Source organism: Pteropus medius, unplaced genomic scaffold, assembly GCF_902729225.1.
Source record: "Pteropus medius unplaced genomic scaffold, Ma_sr-lr_union100, whole genome shotgun sequence".
NCBI classification, from domain to species: Eukaryota; Metazoa; Chordata; class Mammalia; order Chiroptera; family Pteropodidae; genus Pteropus; species Pteropus medius.
Window position 1 is genome coordinate 1,042,367 of NW_024344434.1, and position 14,397 is coordinate 1,056,763.

Here is a 14,397-nt window from a genome sequence, read left to right on the forward strand (position 1 = left end):
CGGCTTCAGGCCCCCCGCGCCCTCCCTCCGCTTCCTCCCCGTCAGCCTGCACGCCAGCTCCCAGCCAGCCAGTCAGGCTGGGTGGAGGAGCGCCCGCAGCGCCGCGTATTATCAATGGGCCGGGAGACTTAGCGTGCGGCCACCTCGTCGGAGGAGGCGCAGTCCCGAGGCTGCCTCGGGTTGCAGAACCATCAATGGCTCTTCAGGGCTCGGCGGCTGGCTGGAGCCGGAGACCCGGCGCAGGGAGCTGAGCTAAGGAGCGGGCGGTGAGCTGGGTTGGCCGGCCGTCGGGGCTCCCGCGGGGAGCGGGCCTAGAACCATGAGCCTCTGCTCGCCACCTCCGTCCCTGAGGCGGCTGCTGGTGCTGCTGCTGCTGCTGCTGCTGCCGGCGGGCGCCGCGCACACCGTGAGTACCGCGCCCCTCCGCAGACCGGGGGCCTCCGTCAGGTCCACGCGGGATGGGGTTGGCAGAAGATCCCCAGATCTTCCACTGAGGTGTGGAAACCCTTACCCCAGTCTTACGCATCAAAAATCTCTCTCTCCAGAGGGTTCCCTCCCCTCAAAATAAAAATGTGTGCTCCACGCAAAGGCAGCTCTCAGATGAATCCTCTGCCCTCCATTCCCCTCCTTCCTCCGGGCTGCGCCTCTAAGGCCTTCGTAGACAAAAATTCTAGAGTCTGCCCTGGCAGTGCCTATTATGTGCTGGACACCTTGCCTCCATTACTCCTCTGAAACCTCATAATCTCTTTACGAGGTTGGTATTTTCACCCTCACTTTACAGACAAGGAAACCGAGACTCGGAAAGACCAAAAATCTTGCCCCAAGAAAAGACGATTGGAACCCACATCTGTCTCCCCCAAAGCCTTGACATTCACACACACCGGGCTGCAGATAGGAAAACCACAGAAAGAAAGCTCAGCCCGTAGCTTCCGCGTCTGTGATGGGGCCGTTTACAGTTCCCTCCCCACTCTCTCTGGTGGGATTTGGCTCCTCAAAGTCTGCATGCCTAGGGACTCCAGGGAGCAGCCTGTCTCCACAAACCAGGTCCAGGGAGGAGCTGGAAGAGAAAAGAGAAGGCAGCGTTTTTTATTTCCCACAGAAACTCCTAGGAATCACAGGCCTCTCCATGTAGAAGAGAGGAGCTGCACTTAGACCAGCTGGATGGAAGGAATGGAGAGGGGTTGCGGGGGTGGGGTATGGAGAGGTGCAGATTCCAGAACTACTTCTTCCCACCTACATTCCAAACTGCTCCCTCCAGCCTCCAAGGACTCTGTCCCAAGAAATTCCCCAGGGAAAGCATTTAGGGACTCAATTTTGAGTCTCCAATCTCTACCCTGGGAAGGTCCTTCCCAGTGTCCAATGCCTTTGCCCTCCTGTAGTCCTCTCTTGTTTGAGCATAAGAAAAACCTCTGCTCCCGGAGCTGATGGGAGTGTTGACACTCAGGAGAGGCCCATCTTTCTGGCAGTCCATGACATGCCAGCAGCAGCAGTTTGAAAGAATGGAAATTAGGGATCTTGTTCTCAGCTCCCTTGTAAACTTGGAGCCTCTTAGTGCTGGTGTTGAAAGGTGCTAGAGCAACAGCACCTACTCATTAATTTGAACTCCCAATTTGGAGGAAAGCCTCTTGGAGCATTGGGAAGAATTCAAACCCAAACACAGCCTAGAGGTGTGTTATTAGTGCCCAGGAATGAGAGAGGCAATAGTTTCCTCTTTGTGGCCCTCCCAGCCTCCTTCTTAAATATTTGCAGTAACCCTGAGGTTGTTGGAAGAAATCAACAGGTAGCTGGCTTCAGGACTGAGATTCAACCTACATTTTAATCTCAAGGAGAATCTCATATTATCTCAGGAATAAGCAGAGGGGAAAATGAGAGCCTTCACTTGGTTGAAGTCTTCAGTGTGCCTTGGAAGGGTGCTGTATTATGCTCTGGTCCAATTTCCTCTTTTTACAGATGAGCAAACTGAGGCCACAGAGAGAAGGGACCTGCCCCAAATCTGCAAGTTAGTGGTAGAGCTGGGACTAGAACCCAGATCTCTTGATTCCCAGTCACTCAGGGCTTTGTCAATTACATCCCTTGTCTTTACATGTCATTTTCATACATTCACATATTGCCTTGTATTATTACAGGATAGTTTCCTGTGTGTAAGTCTTGGTCTCCTGGTTATTTAATGGGCTTATTCAGACCCGCTTCTTGGTAGAAAACTCCTTTAATAACTAGGAGTGGATTTGATCTACTTTGGCATTTTTTTCTAACCTATGATACCCTGTTTTCCTTCTGTGTGACTGAGTGGTCAGACATTTGATTTTGAAATTAAGGGTATTCAAACAATTTTTTATTCTTTTGGGGCTCTCTTTTGAGGAAGATCATAGGCATCTTCCAAACGGAGGGTCATTAAGGCCAAATTGCCTGTCACTACCTACCCCCTTGCCTTTCCATACAGGGAGGTGCCAGGAGGGTACCTTGCAAGTGGAAACCAAAAACTGATGATGGCTGATGGGGCAGTTTTCTGAGGCTGCCATAGGAAATGCTTACCATACCTTCCCTTGTCACCCCCATTCCCATGTATCTCATGAGGACTTTTACTTGGAACAGTATTGTAATTATTCACTTGCACATCTGTCCTCCCCTGCACCCCAATACGTACACTTCAAGCTTGAGCATTGAGTTTTAATCTTCTTCATCCTTTATCCCTAGAGCCCACCACAGTATAAGAGGGAACTCAATGAGTATGTACTGGTCAAATGAATGAATAAATGAATGAATGATGATACCCATAGGGACTGTCTTAAGTTGTGGAAGTTTCATATAACAACAAGTAATAAAGAATGACACCTCGAAAGCAATCGTTGCTTACAAAATTGTATATAAATGGGTCAAGCAAAGGAGAATTAGTTATTCAAGGTAGGGCTTCTTAAGCCTCTGGCAAACTGCCAACTTGATAACCTTAGTGAGTTCAGGTGTATGGGACTGCTTTTCCTTCAATCACAGTTTCTTAACTTTGACACTATAATCCTGGGTATTAAATTTGGGCTTTCAACAAGGGGTGCCATGAGCTAAGCCCTTTTAACAAGAGCTATGCCCTCCCTTGGCATGGGAGGAAATAATGGGGTGGGGATAATGGGGACAGGGTAGAGAGACGGGAGCTGAATAATTTTTTGTTGTGTATCCTGTGCATTCTATGATGTCTAGCAGCATCTCTCCAAAGTTCTGACGACAGAAACATCTTCAGACATTACCAAATGTCCTCTGAGAGACAGGGAGGGCAAAATTGTCCCTGGTTAAGAATGATTGCCTTAAAGATTGTCATGTTTCAGGGGAGATGCATTAACAGGGCTAATAATCAGTGTTGTTTCTTGGACTCAGGGCAGTGGGGTTGGTGACAGGGAATCTGAGTCGGAGGATGGAAGCAGATGTACCTGATGAAACCTATTTCAAACCAGATAAAAAGACTTCCATGGGGAATAGCTTCCTTGGTCTTTTCCACCCTCCCTTCCCACTTTACCCCTCCTCTCCCCGTTCCTCCCCGGTTGATGGCTCAGAAATACAAAAACTCTACGTATGGGGTCTGGCACTTGGAAGCCTCCAGCATGTGCTGGTTCTGCCCCTTCCTGTAGTGCATCTGAATCCAGAGGCTGAAAGGCTTTATGGTGGCTCTGTGAGCAGAATTTTGGGAAGGCCTTCAAAGGCCACCCGAGGAGCTGGCTATTGATAACTTCAGAATAGGCTCACTGGGATTTTTGTAAAAAAATCACTTTCTAATTTTCTGAGGAAGTATTTGTGGATTTCTTTAAAAATTTTTACTATCCCTAAAATTAATGTGGATTATGATGATTATAAAGTTTTCTCCTTTTGAGTACTTACTTCACACCAAGCAGTCTACTAAGTCCTTCACAGCACTATCTGATTTAATTCTCACATCAATAATCAGTACCTCCATTGTGCAGGTGAGAACACTGAAGCCATTTGCTCAGGTTACCCAGCTGGTCATGGTGGCATGAAGACTCAAACACAGGTATTTTTAACCAGCGCATGCATCTGCTCCCATAGAGAGGCGTGCTCTGGTTTCCAGTTCCCAGGGGGCTGTCATAAAAGCCTCTCCTAAACCTCAAAAGAACATTAATTTCAGTTTAACTAGTTGCTTTATAAAACATAAAACAAATCTAATTGCTTATAAAACAAATGCTAAATTCTACACAGTATTTTTTTGATTAGCTTGGGGTCACAAAATCAAACAAACAGGAGATACACTTTCCAGACTGTCTAGGGGAGTTCTCTTGGCTTTGGTGTCACCTTTTCGGCATTCCCATTGAGCTCCCCTCTCTCCATCCTGTCCCCATTATCCCCACCCCATCATTACATCTCATGCCAAGAGAGCATAACTCTCTTCCTGATATTCCTGTCGAAAGCCCAGTTTTAATATCCAAGATTAGAGTTCTACCAGCAAAGTGGCCCCATCCAGTGGCCCCTGATTTGGTCCCTGCTTCCCTGCTCTTAGGCAACTGAAGTGTCTCTCTACTGACCTTCACTCAGGCTCTGGGACAATGTGAAGCCCAAGGTAAAACCCACAACACTCAGATCCTATCTACTTGCTTACATTACAAACAGAGAGCACAGTGTTCTATGAGCTTCAGAAAATAAGAATGTCCTGGGACTCAGCCAGCCTCACCATTCTGTGTCTGACAGATTCCAAAGGACATTTGGGAAAGGGGTGTCCCTGATTGATCGTCTCCTCTGGACCATCATGCTGCCAGGATTCCTGAGTTTTCTAGTGTCTTCTCCAGAATCCCCACATGTCCAACATCAGTTATCTCACCTCTGACTCTCAGAGGCTCTCCCTGATATCCATGTGACTTCTCAAATTCCTGGCTTTACTACCTCCCCTTTCATTTTCAACACATGGGTTTGCCTCCCATTTCCTGAGGGTCAAGACTACATGGATGAACTTCCTCTGACTGACATCTCATAGGTCTGTCTAAATTATACCCTCCTGTTCTTTTCCTTTCTGTCTCAGTCGGGTTGGGCTGCCATAACAAAACACCACAGACTGGGGGGCTGAAATAGCAGACATTTATTTTCTCGCAGTTCTGGAGATTGGAAGCCCAGATTAAGGACCATCGGGGTTGGATTCGGGTGGAGTCCTCTTTCTGGCTTGCAGATGGCTGCCTTTCCTCTGAGCAGGTGCCGAGAGTGAGCTCTCTAATGTCTCTTCTTATAAGGACACTAATCTTATCCAATCAGGGCCCCACCCTTATGACCCCATTTAACCTTAATCCATTTCCCATTTGCCCTGAGAATACTTGCCAGTGGCTGTAGTGTATACCCCAATATAACTTTTGGATTACAGTCCTAACCTTACCCCCAAAGTTTGCCACAAAATATCTCGCTTTTATTATTATTTTCACATTGTTCTAATATATTGATAGTCTTTGAAAACAAATGACATCATGCTATTTATAGCATTCTGTTTTTTTGTAGTGGTATTTCCATTTACAAAATAGAGTAATTCTTGATCACTGAAAACGTCAAATCCTAGAAAATGTAACATTCTTACGAGTGATGTTAACACTGTTTTGAACAGTTGTTACCTGAAGATTCATTTGATGAATCCAATTTACATATACATTTCTGTTACATTGGGATTAGAGATAAATTCTGTTTAGAAATAGCTCCAAGAACAGATTTTATTTTTTATTTTTGCATTGAAAACCAGTCAGATTTGCTTCAGCCTCAATGTGTGTTTATATAAAATTAAATTAACCCTGGCAGTGGACTGCACTCTTTTTTCCAAATAGGAAATGGGTTAATTACCTCTTAAGGGCCCAACTCCAAATACAGCTACATTGGGGCTTCAACATACAAATTTTGGGGAGACATAAACATTTGGTCCATAACACCATTCGAGTGAAATAAAGGCTGTACTCCTATCCACAGTTGGTCCCTATACCTGTGCTCCTGATCCCTGTCGCCATCATCCTTAGAGACTTCTGTCCTGAGATGACACAATGCAGCCATGGTGCTCAATCTTCATCATTTAAGAACATTCTTGTCACAGTTTCACTTCTGCCCCTGGCTAGCGAGCTTCTTGAAAGAAGCATCCATGATCATCGCCCCCACTTCCACTCCTTTCTCAGCCCACTGCAACCTGGCTCCCACCACGCCATTCACTGAAATCAGTCTCACCAGTGGCCTTCATTTTGCCACATTCACTACACACTTTTCAGTCATGGTCCTACCTAGGGCGACAACATGATTTATGAGAGAGATGAGTAATGACATTGAGACAGCAGGCATACACCTGAACTGGGCAAAGTAGAATATGGGACTGGGCCTCTCAGGGACATTTGGTGCCAGGACACTCTCTTCTTTCTTCTCGCCCGGCCTTGGCTTCCTTTTGTAGTCTCTTGGTTTCCAACCCACCTCTCGTACTGTTCCTCCTGAGGCTCCATCTTTTCAGCCTGTAAGAATCACTCCCTAGGCTCTGTCTTTGGCCCTTCCTCTCCTCATGCTTACCATACAATCTTCCTTGGCAGTCCTACCTTGTCATAAATCCAAACTTCCTTAACCAAAGTCATCTTACCACAAATCCCAAGCCTATCTATCTTTTCTTTGTTTTCCCTATTCTTCAAACTATTGAGGCATGAGAGCCACACTGTCCCATACTCTCACCCCGCACTCAATCCACCCCCTGTTCTTACAGAATCTGCTTACATACTGTCATGCTTGGGCTCTCTTCTTTATTGGGTGTTGCTGCTCTTGGTACAACAATCTTTCCTCACTTCTTATCTAAAAGACAGAGCTACCTCCTGGGAGTTTCCTGCTGCTACCTTTGGTCCACCATGTTCTGGCTACTACCTTTGCCATGCATTCTGGCCATGGGCCTGCCTGGACCCCCTTAGAGACCATGAGCTTCAAGGGCAGGAGCCACTTCCCTTTCACCTTTGTGTTCCTAGTGGTGAGCAGATTGCTAGACATATAGTAGGTGCCCAATAAAAGTTTGCTGAAATGTGTTTTGAACTGGTCGTATAAAATGAGTTCTCTCTTCTTATTTTTTGTTGTATAAACTAGACTAGTATTTCCTTTTCATTTTCCTCCTTGAAACTATTTCTTTCCAGTCTCAAGCTGGCAGGCAAGCAAAGTGATGCTGAATCTCTTAACCTTCTTCAGAATTAAATGGGTTCTTATATCTTCTCCTAGATTTTACCTTTTCAGATTTAAAAGTCTAAAATCGAACTCTAACATAGGTTACAGAACTCTCTTTTGACATCTTTCTTCTCTTATTTTGGGGTTTGCTCCATTATTCTCTCTCTCTCTGCAGACTGGATTTTTTTGTTGCTTCTTGAAGGATAGTATATAACTGCCCCATAGCTTCTAAGTTTACATGTTCTAGGAATAAGAGAGATTGACCTTATTCGCTATATCAATACCAAATATCCAAGAGAAGAAAGCAGAGTGTCTCAGATTGGGTAAGGTTTCCTCCCTTGGCCCCACTAGTGAGATGGGACATCATAACATAAACCAACATACCTAATGATGAAAGGGTCCTTCTAAGGGAGAAGTTGATAGCTGATAGGCTGAGCAGATACCTCAAAATATGTCTACCATCTAAAAAAAATTTCCCAAAGAAAGGGGCGATTCAAGCTAGTCATAATCATTAAATAGGTGTGAACTTGTTCACTCTAGTGGGCCAGCCATGATTTGGTGCCGAGCGAGAAACAGAGGGTGACACTCCCTACAGAGACATAATAGATGTGCAAAATCTCATAAAGTTTACAACTTAAGTGCCTTTTCTAAAAAAAAAGAAAGAAAGAAAGAAAAAGAAATCATCATAATTATTATTATTTTTAATATCCTAGCAAAGCCAAAACTGAACCTTAAAGATGGGATACAAAAAAGTGGAATCCACCCAGAATGGCCATAGGCAGATATCAATTCCATAGTTCTGCAAAAGAAGTCCCCAGCCCCCAACCTGAAGCCATCTAGAGGTCCTCAGCCACCAATCATCTTATTAGCCTTCATCACATCACTTTGGAGATTCCAAGGGCCTTAGAAGCTCTTGTGTGAGGAGCTGGGGACTAAGACCAAATATTAAAACAAAAGATGCTCCTCTCGTTCCATCACTTATGAAATTACAAGGGTTTAGGAACACTGTGCCAAGGAACCAGAGACAAAGACCAAATATATATTTCTCATTATATCGCAATATCACATTAGGACTTACAGTTTAAAATGGCAGGTTAACCACATGTATTTATCTATTCTTCCCCTGGGAATGCTCTTAAAATGATAGTAAAGGAATCAAAAGCGTATAAACCCACAAAGTCAAAGAGAACAAGACAAGAGATGACAAGGAAGCAGAGATTTCAAGAAACCTTTGGGAAATGGAATGTGAATGAAATTGTGGTAGCTGTATGGGAAAAAGAATAACTCAATTGCCTGCAGTGGGTGGGCGGGACGTTCATGAGAAACTGTCCAGTTGGTCTGCGGTACCATGGAAAGGCCCCAGACACAGAGGAGAAATACCCTGCAGATCCTGACTGTGGGTCCCTCACGGCTGGATTATTTTACAGTGAAGGCTACCAGTCAACAAATGGTTCAAACCCACAACAGTTCCAAGGGCCACATTAGTGCTTCAAGCTTAAATATGACATTGAGGAAGGCCTCTAATGTGGAAATGAACAAACAGGAGCAAGGAACTTAGAGGAAACAGAGACCATGCAGAGAGGAGGAAAAACTTAAAATACGTGACAAAACGAATATCCTGAAATACAGTTCTTTAAAAAGGATGCTGGAGTAAAGAAGAGGAAGTGTAGAAAAGAGGATGCTATGGAAAGGGAATCATCAGAGATTAAGAAACGCTGTTTGGAAATTAAAAATATTTTGAGGAAATATTCATTAGGAAACAACAGGTAACGTCAAGGAAATATGCCAGAATGATGATCACATAGACAAAATGGTAGAAGAGTAGAGAAAGGTGAAGATCAGAAGATGGATCCAGGTTGTCAATTATCCAACTAATATGAATTCCAGGAAGGCAGAACAGAGAAGATGAAGGAGGAAATAATAAAATAAATAACTATTTTTAAAATTCCCAGAAATGAAGAACAAAAATCTTCAGTTAGAAATGCCCACTGAATATCTAACCAATAAGTGAAAAAACAAGCATTTCTTCAAGAAATTTTAAAATAATTAAAAGCAAAGAAAAATCCTAAATATTTCTAGAGAGAAAACAAAAATCTTAGACAAAAGATTTGGAATCAGAAATAAATTTCTTATCAACAACACAGGAAAAGAGAAGGAGAAATGCCTTAAAAATTTAGAAGGAAAATTATTTTTAACCTAGCATTCTCTACCCAAATTATTAATTTGATAATTAATCAAATTAATAAAAGCTTTTTCACTTCTGCAAAGATTAAAAAATCTACCTCCTATATATACTTTCTTAGGAAGTTACTAGAGAATGTGCTTCTGTAAAACAGAAAAGTAAAGCAAAGAAAAAGACATGGAATCTAGGAAATGGAACCCTAACCAGGAGAGTCGGGGAGAGGATACCCCAAACCACAGCCAGGTATCAGGCCCAGACTGAAACAAGAGGAAGGATTGTGGGAGAGAGGTCTCCAGAGGTAAAACTGTTGATAGAAGTCTTAACGGAGCTGTTGGAATACTTGGAAAATTTAGCTACACATAGAAAATGAAACAAAAGGTAAAACTAATTATTGACCTCAGGAAAAAATAAAATGTACAAGAAGAGACATAATCATTTTACATGACTAGACACAGCAGTAAATGATATTTCATAGTCAAAATAAGTCCTTATAAATATAAACCATGCATTTAAAAATTAAATCAAGAGGAGGATATATAATATATGAGGAAGGGAGTAAATGTGGGGAGATCTACAAGCATCTAAATCTTTATCTTTCATAATAGAAAGTTTTGGACAATGCCTCAAATTAATAAACCAAGAAATAGCTGTATAGAAACTTAATTTTGAAATATAGAGATACAAATGAGAATAAACAGCTAAAAAGAATTGAAAGGGATTCCTTCCGGAGAGCAGGTAAAGTTTAAGTAAGGGAACAGCTATTTTTCATTATCGATACTTTGGTACTATTACATGTAAAAAAATTTTTAAATGTATTTATACAAACTCAGTATTTTTTATTAAAAAGACTTTAAAGGGACCTTTTAAGGACTAATAGCTTTTGTTTTGAGGAAAATATATAAATTTTCAGCAATTCTTTCATCTTCCCTTGTCTCTTTCTCACGTGAATTTTAAGTAAAATTATATTTAATACTGTTAAATTTAATCTAGAATTAAATATTAATATTTAATAATATATAGAAATATATATATATGTACATATAGCTACTAAATATCAGCCTCTCCTCCCTTTCTCAAGGTTAATTTAGATAATAAAGGGGCTTGTTTTCCATGCATTTGCCTACCAAATGGTTGCTCCATTGAACACGCACGCAATCTCCCCAGCCACTCCCAGCAACCCTGGGGGCCCGCCTCCTTCACTGCTGGTCACCATCCAGAAGCCATGGACTCAGTCCTTTCCACAGAATACTGTCGCTGTCCCACACTTCTTTTGTTGGCATACCACTACCACACAAAATTATCTTGGTTTATTAAATTTTAATGGAAAGATTAAGGATTAAAGAAATGTGGGATGATCCACCTCATACTCATTAGGATGGCTATTATTAACACAGAAAAATAACAAGGATCGATGAAGATGTGAAGAAATTTGGAACCTTTGTGTATTGCTGATGGGAATGTAAAGTGGTGTAGTTACTGTGGACAATAGTCTGGGTTCCTTGGAAAAGTAAACATAGTATTACAATATGATCCAGCAATTTCACTTCTAGGTATATACACAAAACAATAAAAAGTAGGGACTCAAAGAGAAATTTATACACCCATGTTTATAGCAGCATTACTTGCAAGAGGCAACAGGCGGAAACAATCCAGGTGTCCATCGGCAGATGAATGGATGAACAAAATGTCATATGTACATGCAATGGAATATTACTCAACCTTAAAAAGGGATGAAATTCTGATAAATGCAACAACATGGATGTGAAATAAGCCAGACCTAAACGAATAAAAATTGTATGATTCCACTTATATGAACTACATAGCATAGGCAAGTCCATAGAGTCAGAAAGCAAAATAGAGGTCATCAGGGGCTGAGGGGCAGGGTGTTCAATGGGTAGTTAATGTTTAATGGGGACAGAGTTTTTGCTGTGATGCTGAAAAAGTTCTGGAGATGGATAGTGGTGATAGCTGTGCAACATGTAAATGTACTTAATGCCACTGAATCGTATGCTTAAACATGTTTAAAATTGTAAATTTTATGTTATGTATATTTTACAAATTAAAAAAAATGTAGAAAGAGAAGAAAGAGTTAAACATTCCTCTGATTATTATTTTTTCTATAGTCCCAGAGAAAAATACCAAGGAAGTTGAACTTTTCTTAGAGGGAGGTTCTCATTATAAGTGTTCTCATTTCTTATCTTGTTTCATTGCTCTCCAGAGTCCTCTTTGCTGGAATAGCCTTTTCTTCAATCCCCAACAGTGCAAATTGCCACCCACTTTTGGGAAACTTCACTCCCTATCTACACACATTGATGCCCCTCTAGAATCTATTTTCCACTCTATGTCCGTCAGCTATGCTGCATAACAATCACAAACATCTCAGTGGCATACAGAAATAAATGTTTATTTCTCTCTTAGTGTTTTCAAGTGAGCTAGGATTTGATTGATCAACTATGATATTGACAGTGATACAGTCAAGATACAGAACATTTCTATTACTCGGGGATCCTTGATAGTGCCCTGTTATAATCACAACCACTTCCCTCCTACTCCCACCCCTTCCTTAACTCCTGACAACCACTAATGTGACAACCATTAATATGTGCTCCATTTAATAATTTTATCATTTTAAGAATGCTACATAAATGAAATCATATAGTACGTAACCTTTTGGGGTTGGCTTTTTTCATTCAGCATACTTCTCTGGAGGTTGGTGCATGTATCAATAGTTCATTCAGCACCTTGGATTCATAAGTTTAATTATCATGTCAAATTTGGGGAGATTTCGGCTCCACTCTCTATTCTCCTTCAGAAACTAATATGAGTTTCAGATGGATTTACATCTACGGAGCATTAGTCTAGCATTGACACAGAGGTATAATACCTGGTTCTTGACCTTTTGGAAAGCTGGTTTCTAAAATCAAGATCCATGAGTGTACAACCTTGGTCATATTCCCTAACCACCGTGGGCCTTTATTTCTCTTTCTGTTTCTCTTTATAGAGTTATAAAGAATTCAATTGAGAATTGAATAATTAGTGTATGTAAAAATAATCTGTAATATTAAAATTCCATACTCTGTAAAAAGCAAAGTAGTTAGAGGAGGAAAAAAAATGACGTAGATGATAGAGGCTCTGTTCATCCCTCTGGCGACCAAATCAAAGTTATGACAGAAACAAGGAGCAGCAGCAAGGAAAAATCACCTGGGATAACAAACCATACAACTAGGGAGAAATCCAAGAAATCACCCTGCAAAGGCAGAAGGTAGGACCAGGTGAGGACATGGGGCTGCCTGGTCTCCAGCGGCTGAGTGAGATGGAGGCTGCGGCAGCAGCAGCGGCAGATGCCTCTTAAAGGGGCTGAGTCCGCAAGCGGATTTTAGAGATAACGGACCTGCTTGCTCTGAGCACCAGTGCCGATTCTGCTGCACGCAGTGGGCACCAAGGACTTACAAGGAGACATTGTTGGAGTGAGAGCCAAGCTGAGACTGGCTCGGTAGAAGTGCCGGCGGTATCCATTGTTCCCTGTTGAGCCCTCCCCGCTCCCAGTGCATGGACACAGTACCGCCATAACTGAGACGCATCAAACTAGATAACAAAGGTTGCTCCACCCAGAGGATTCCCTGAAACCCCGACTCCCCCAACTTGGGCCTCACCTAAGCCACATCCAGGTGTATCCTCAGCAAGTCAGGTGTTCCTTGCTGAGCAGTGCCTAGATTCACACTGGAGGCAGCTGGCCTCGGTTTCTGGTGTAGCCTTTTGAGGCAACTATAAGCACAGCATCTGTGGATTGCTTGCTGAATCTTGGCAGGTGGCCCTGGAGGGGTAGAGGCTTGGGCTAAATTTGGCCTGCAGCTGAACCCCTCTCAGGACTGTGTCACTAGAAACCTACTTCACAAATCCAAACTAATAAGACCGGGAGACTTAGGAGCTTTGCTTACCACATAGAAACAGACATAGAAAGGCAGCCAGAATGGGAAGACAAAGAAGCAGAGACCATATGAGAGAACAGAATTGAGATCCAGATATAATGGAGTCAAGTAATCTAACAGATGTAAACAGTTCAAAACATTGGTTATAAAGACGCTCAATGAACTTTTGGGAAGTATAGATAAATTCAGCCAGAACTTCAACAAAGAGATTAAAAAATAAAAAATAGAAATGGAAATTATAAAAGGGAACCAGTCTGAAATGAAGAACACATTATCTGAGATGAGAAGGATATCAAATGGAATAAACAAAGTAATAAACAAAGTGAATAAAGAAAAGGATAAAATGCCTATCTAGAGGATGGGAAATCCAGGGACACTCAATCAGAATAGAAAGACATAAGATGCCAAGACTATAAAAATAATTTAAGGAGCATATAGGACACTATTAAGGGTCCAAATAAATATCTGTCTGAGTGGAGTGCCTGAAGAAAATCAAGATGTTGAACAGCTGTTTGAAGAAACAATAATGGAAAACTTCCCTAACCTGGTGAAGGAAATGGACATAAAACCCAAGGAAGCTCAGAGAATCCCCAAAACCAGGGATCCAAAGAGGCCCACACCAAGACACATCATAATTAAAATGCCAAAGGTTAAATACAAAGAAAAATTATTAAAAGCAGCAAGAGAAAAACAGATAGGTACTTATAAGAGAACACCCATAAGACTGGCAGCTGATTTCTCAAAAGAAACTATGCAAGACGGGCTTGGAAAAAAATATTAGACAGGATGAAGACCCAGGATCTACAACCAGGGATACTTTATCCAGCAAAGCTATCATTTAGAGTTGAAGAACAGATAAAGAGCTTCCCAGACAAAAAATAAGCTAAAGGAATTTATCATCACCAAGCCATTATTACAGGAAATGTTGGAGGGACTTCTTTAAAAAATATGTATCCAAAACAAGAATAAAAAATGGTAACAACTACATTCCTATCAATAAGTACCTTAAATGGAAAAGAATTAAGTGCTCCAACCAAAAGAGAGAGTTGCTGAAAGGATAAGGAAACAAGACCCCTACACATGCTGCCTACAAGAGACTCACTTCAGATTAAAAGACACACACAGACTAAAAGGAAGGGGATGGAA

General features: G+C 41.9%; 1 protein-coding gene across 1 annotated transcript in view; it reads left to right on the plus strand.

Moving 5' to 3' along the window:
• The window catches only part of SCTR (secretin receptor), a 78,990-nt gene continuing 64,593 nt past the window's right edge, over positions 1-14,397 (plus strand). Inside the window, exon 1 of the mRNA XM_039872676.1 lies at positions 1-406. Coding sequence (XP_039728610.1) covers positions 320-406 — 87 coding nt within the window. The 5' untranslated portion in view covers positions 1-319. The remainder of the gene's footprint in view (positions 407-14,397) is intronic.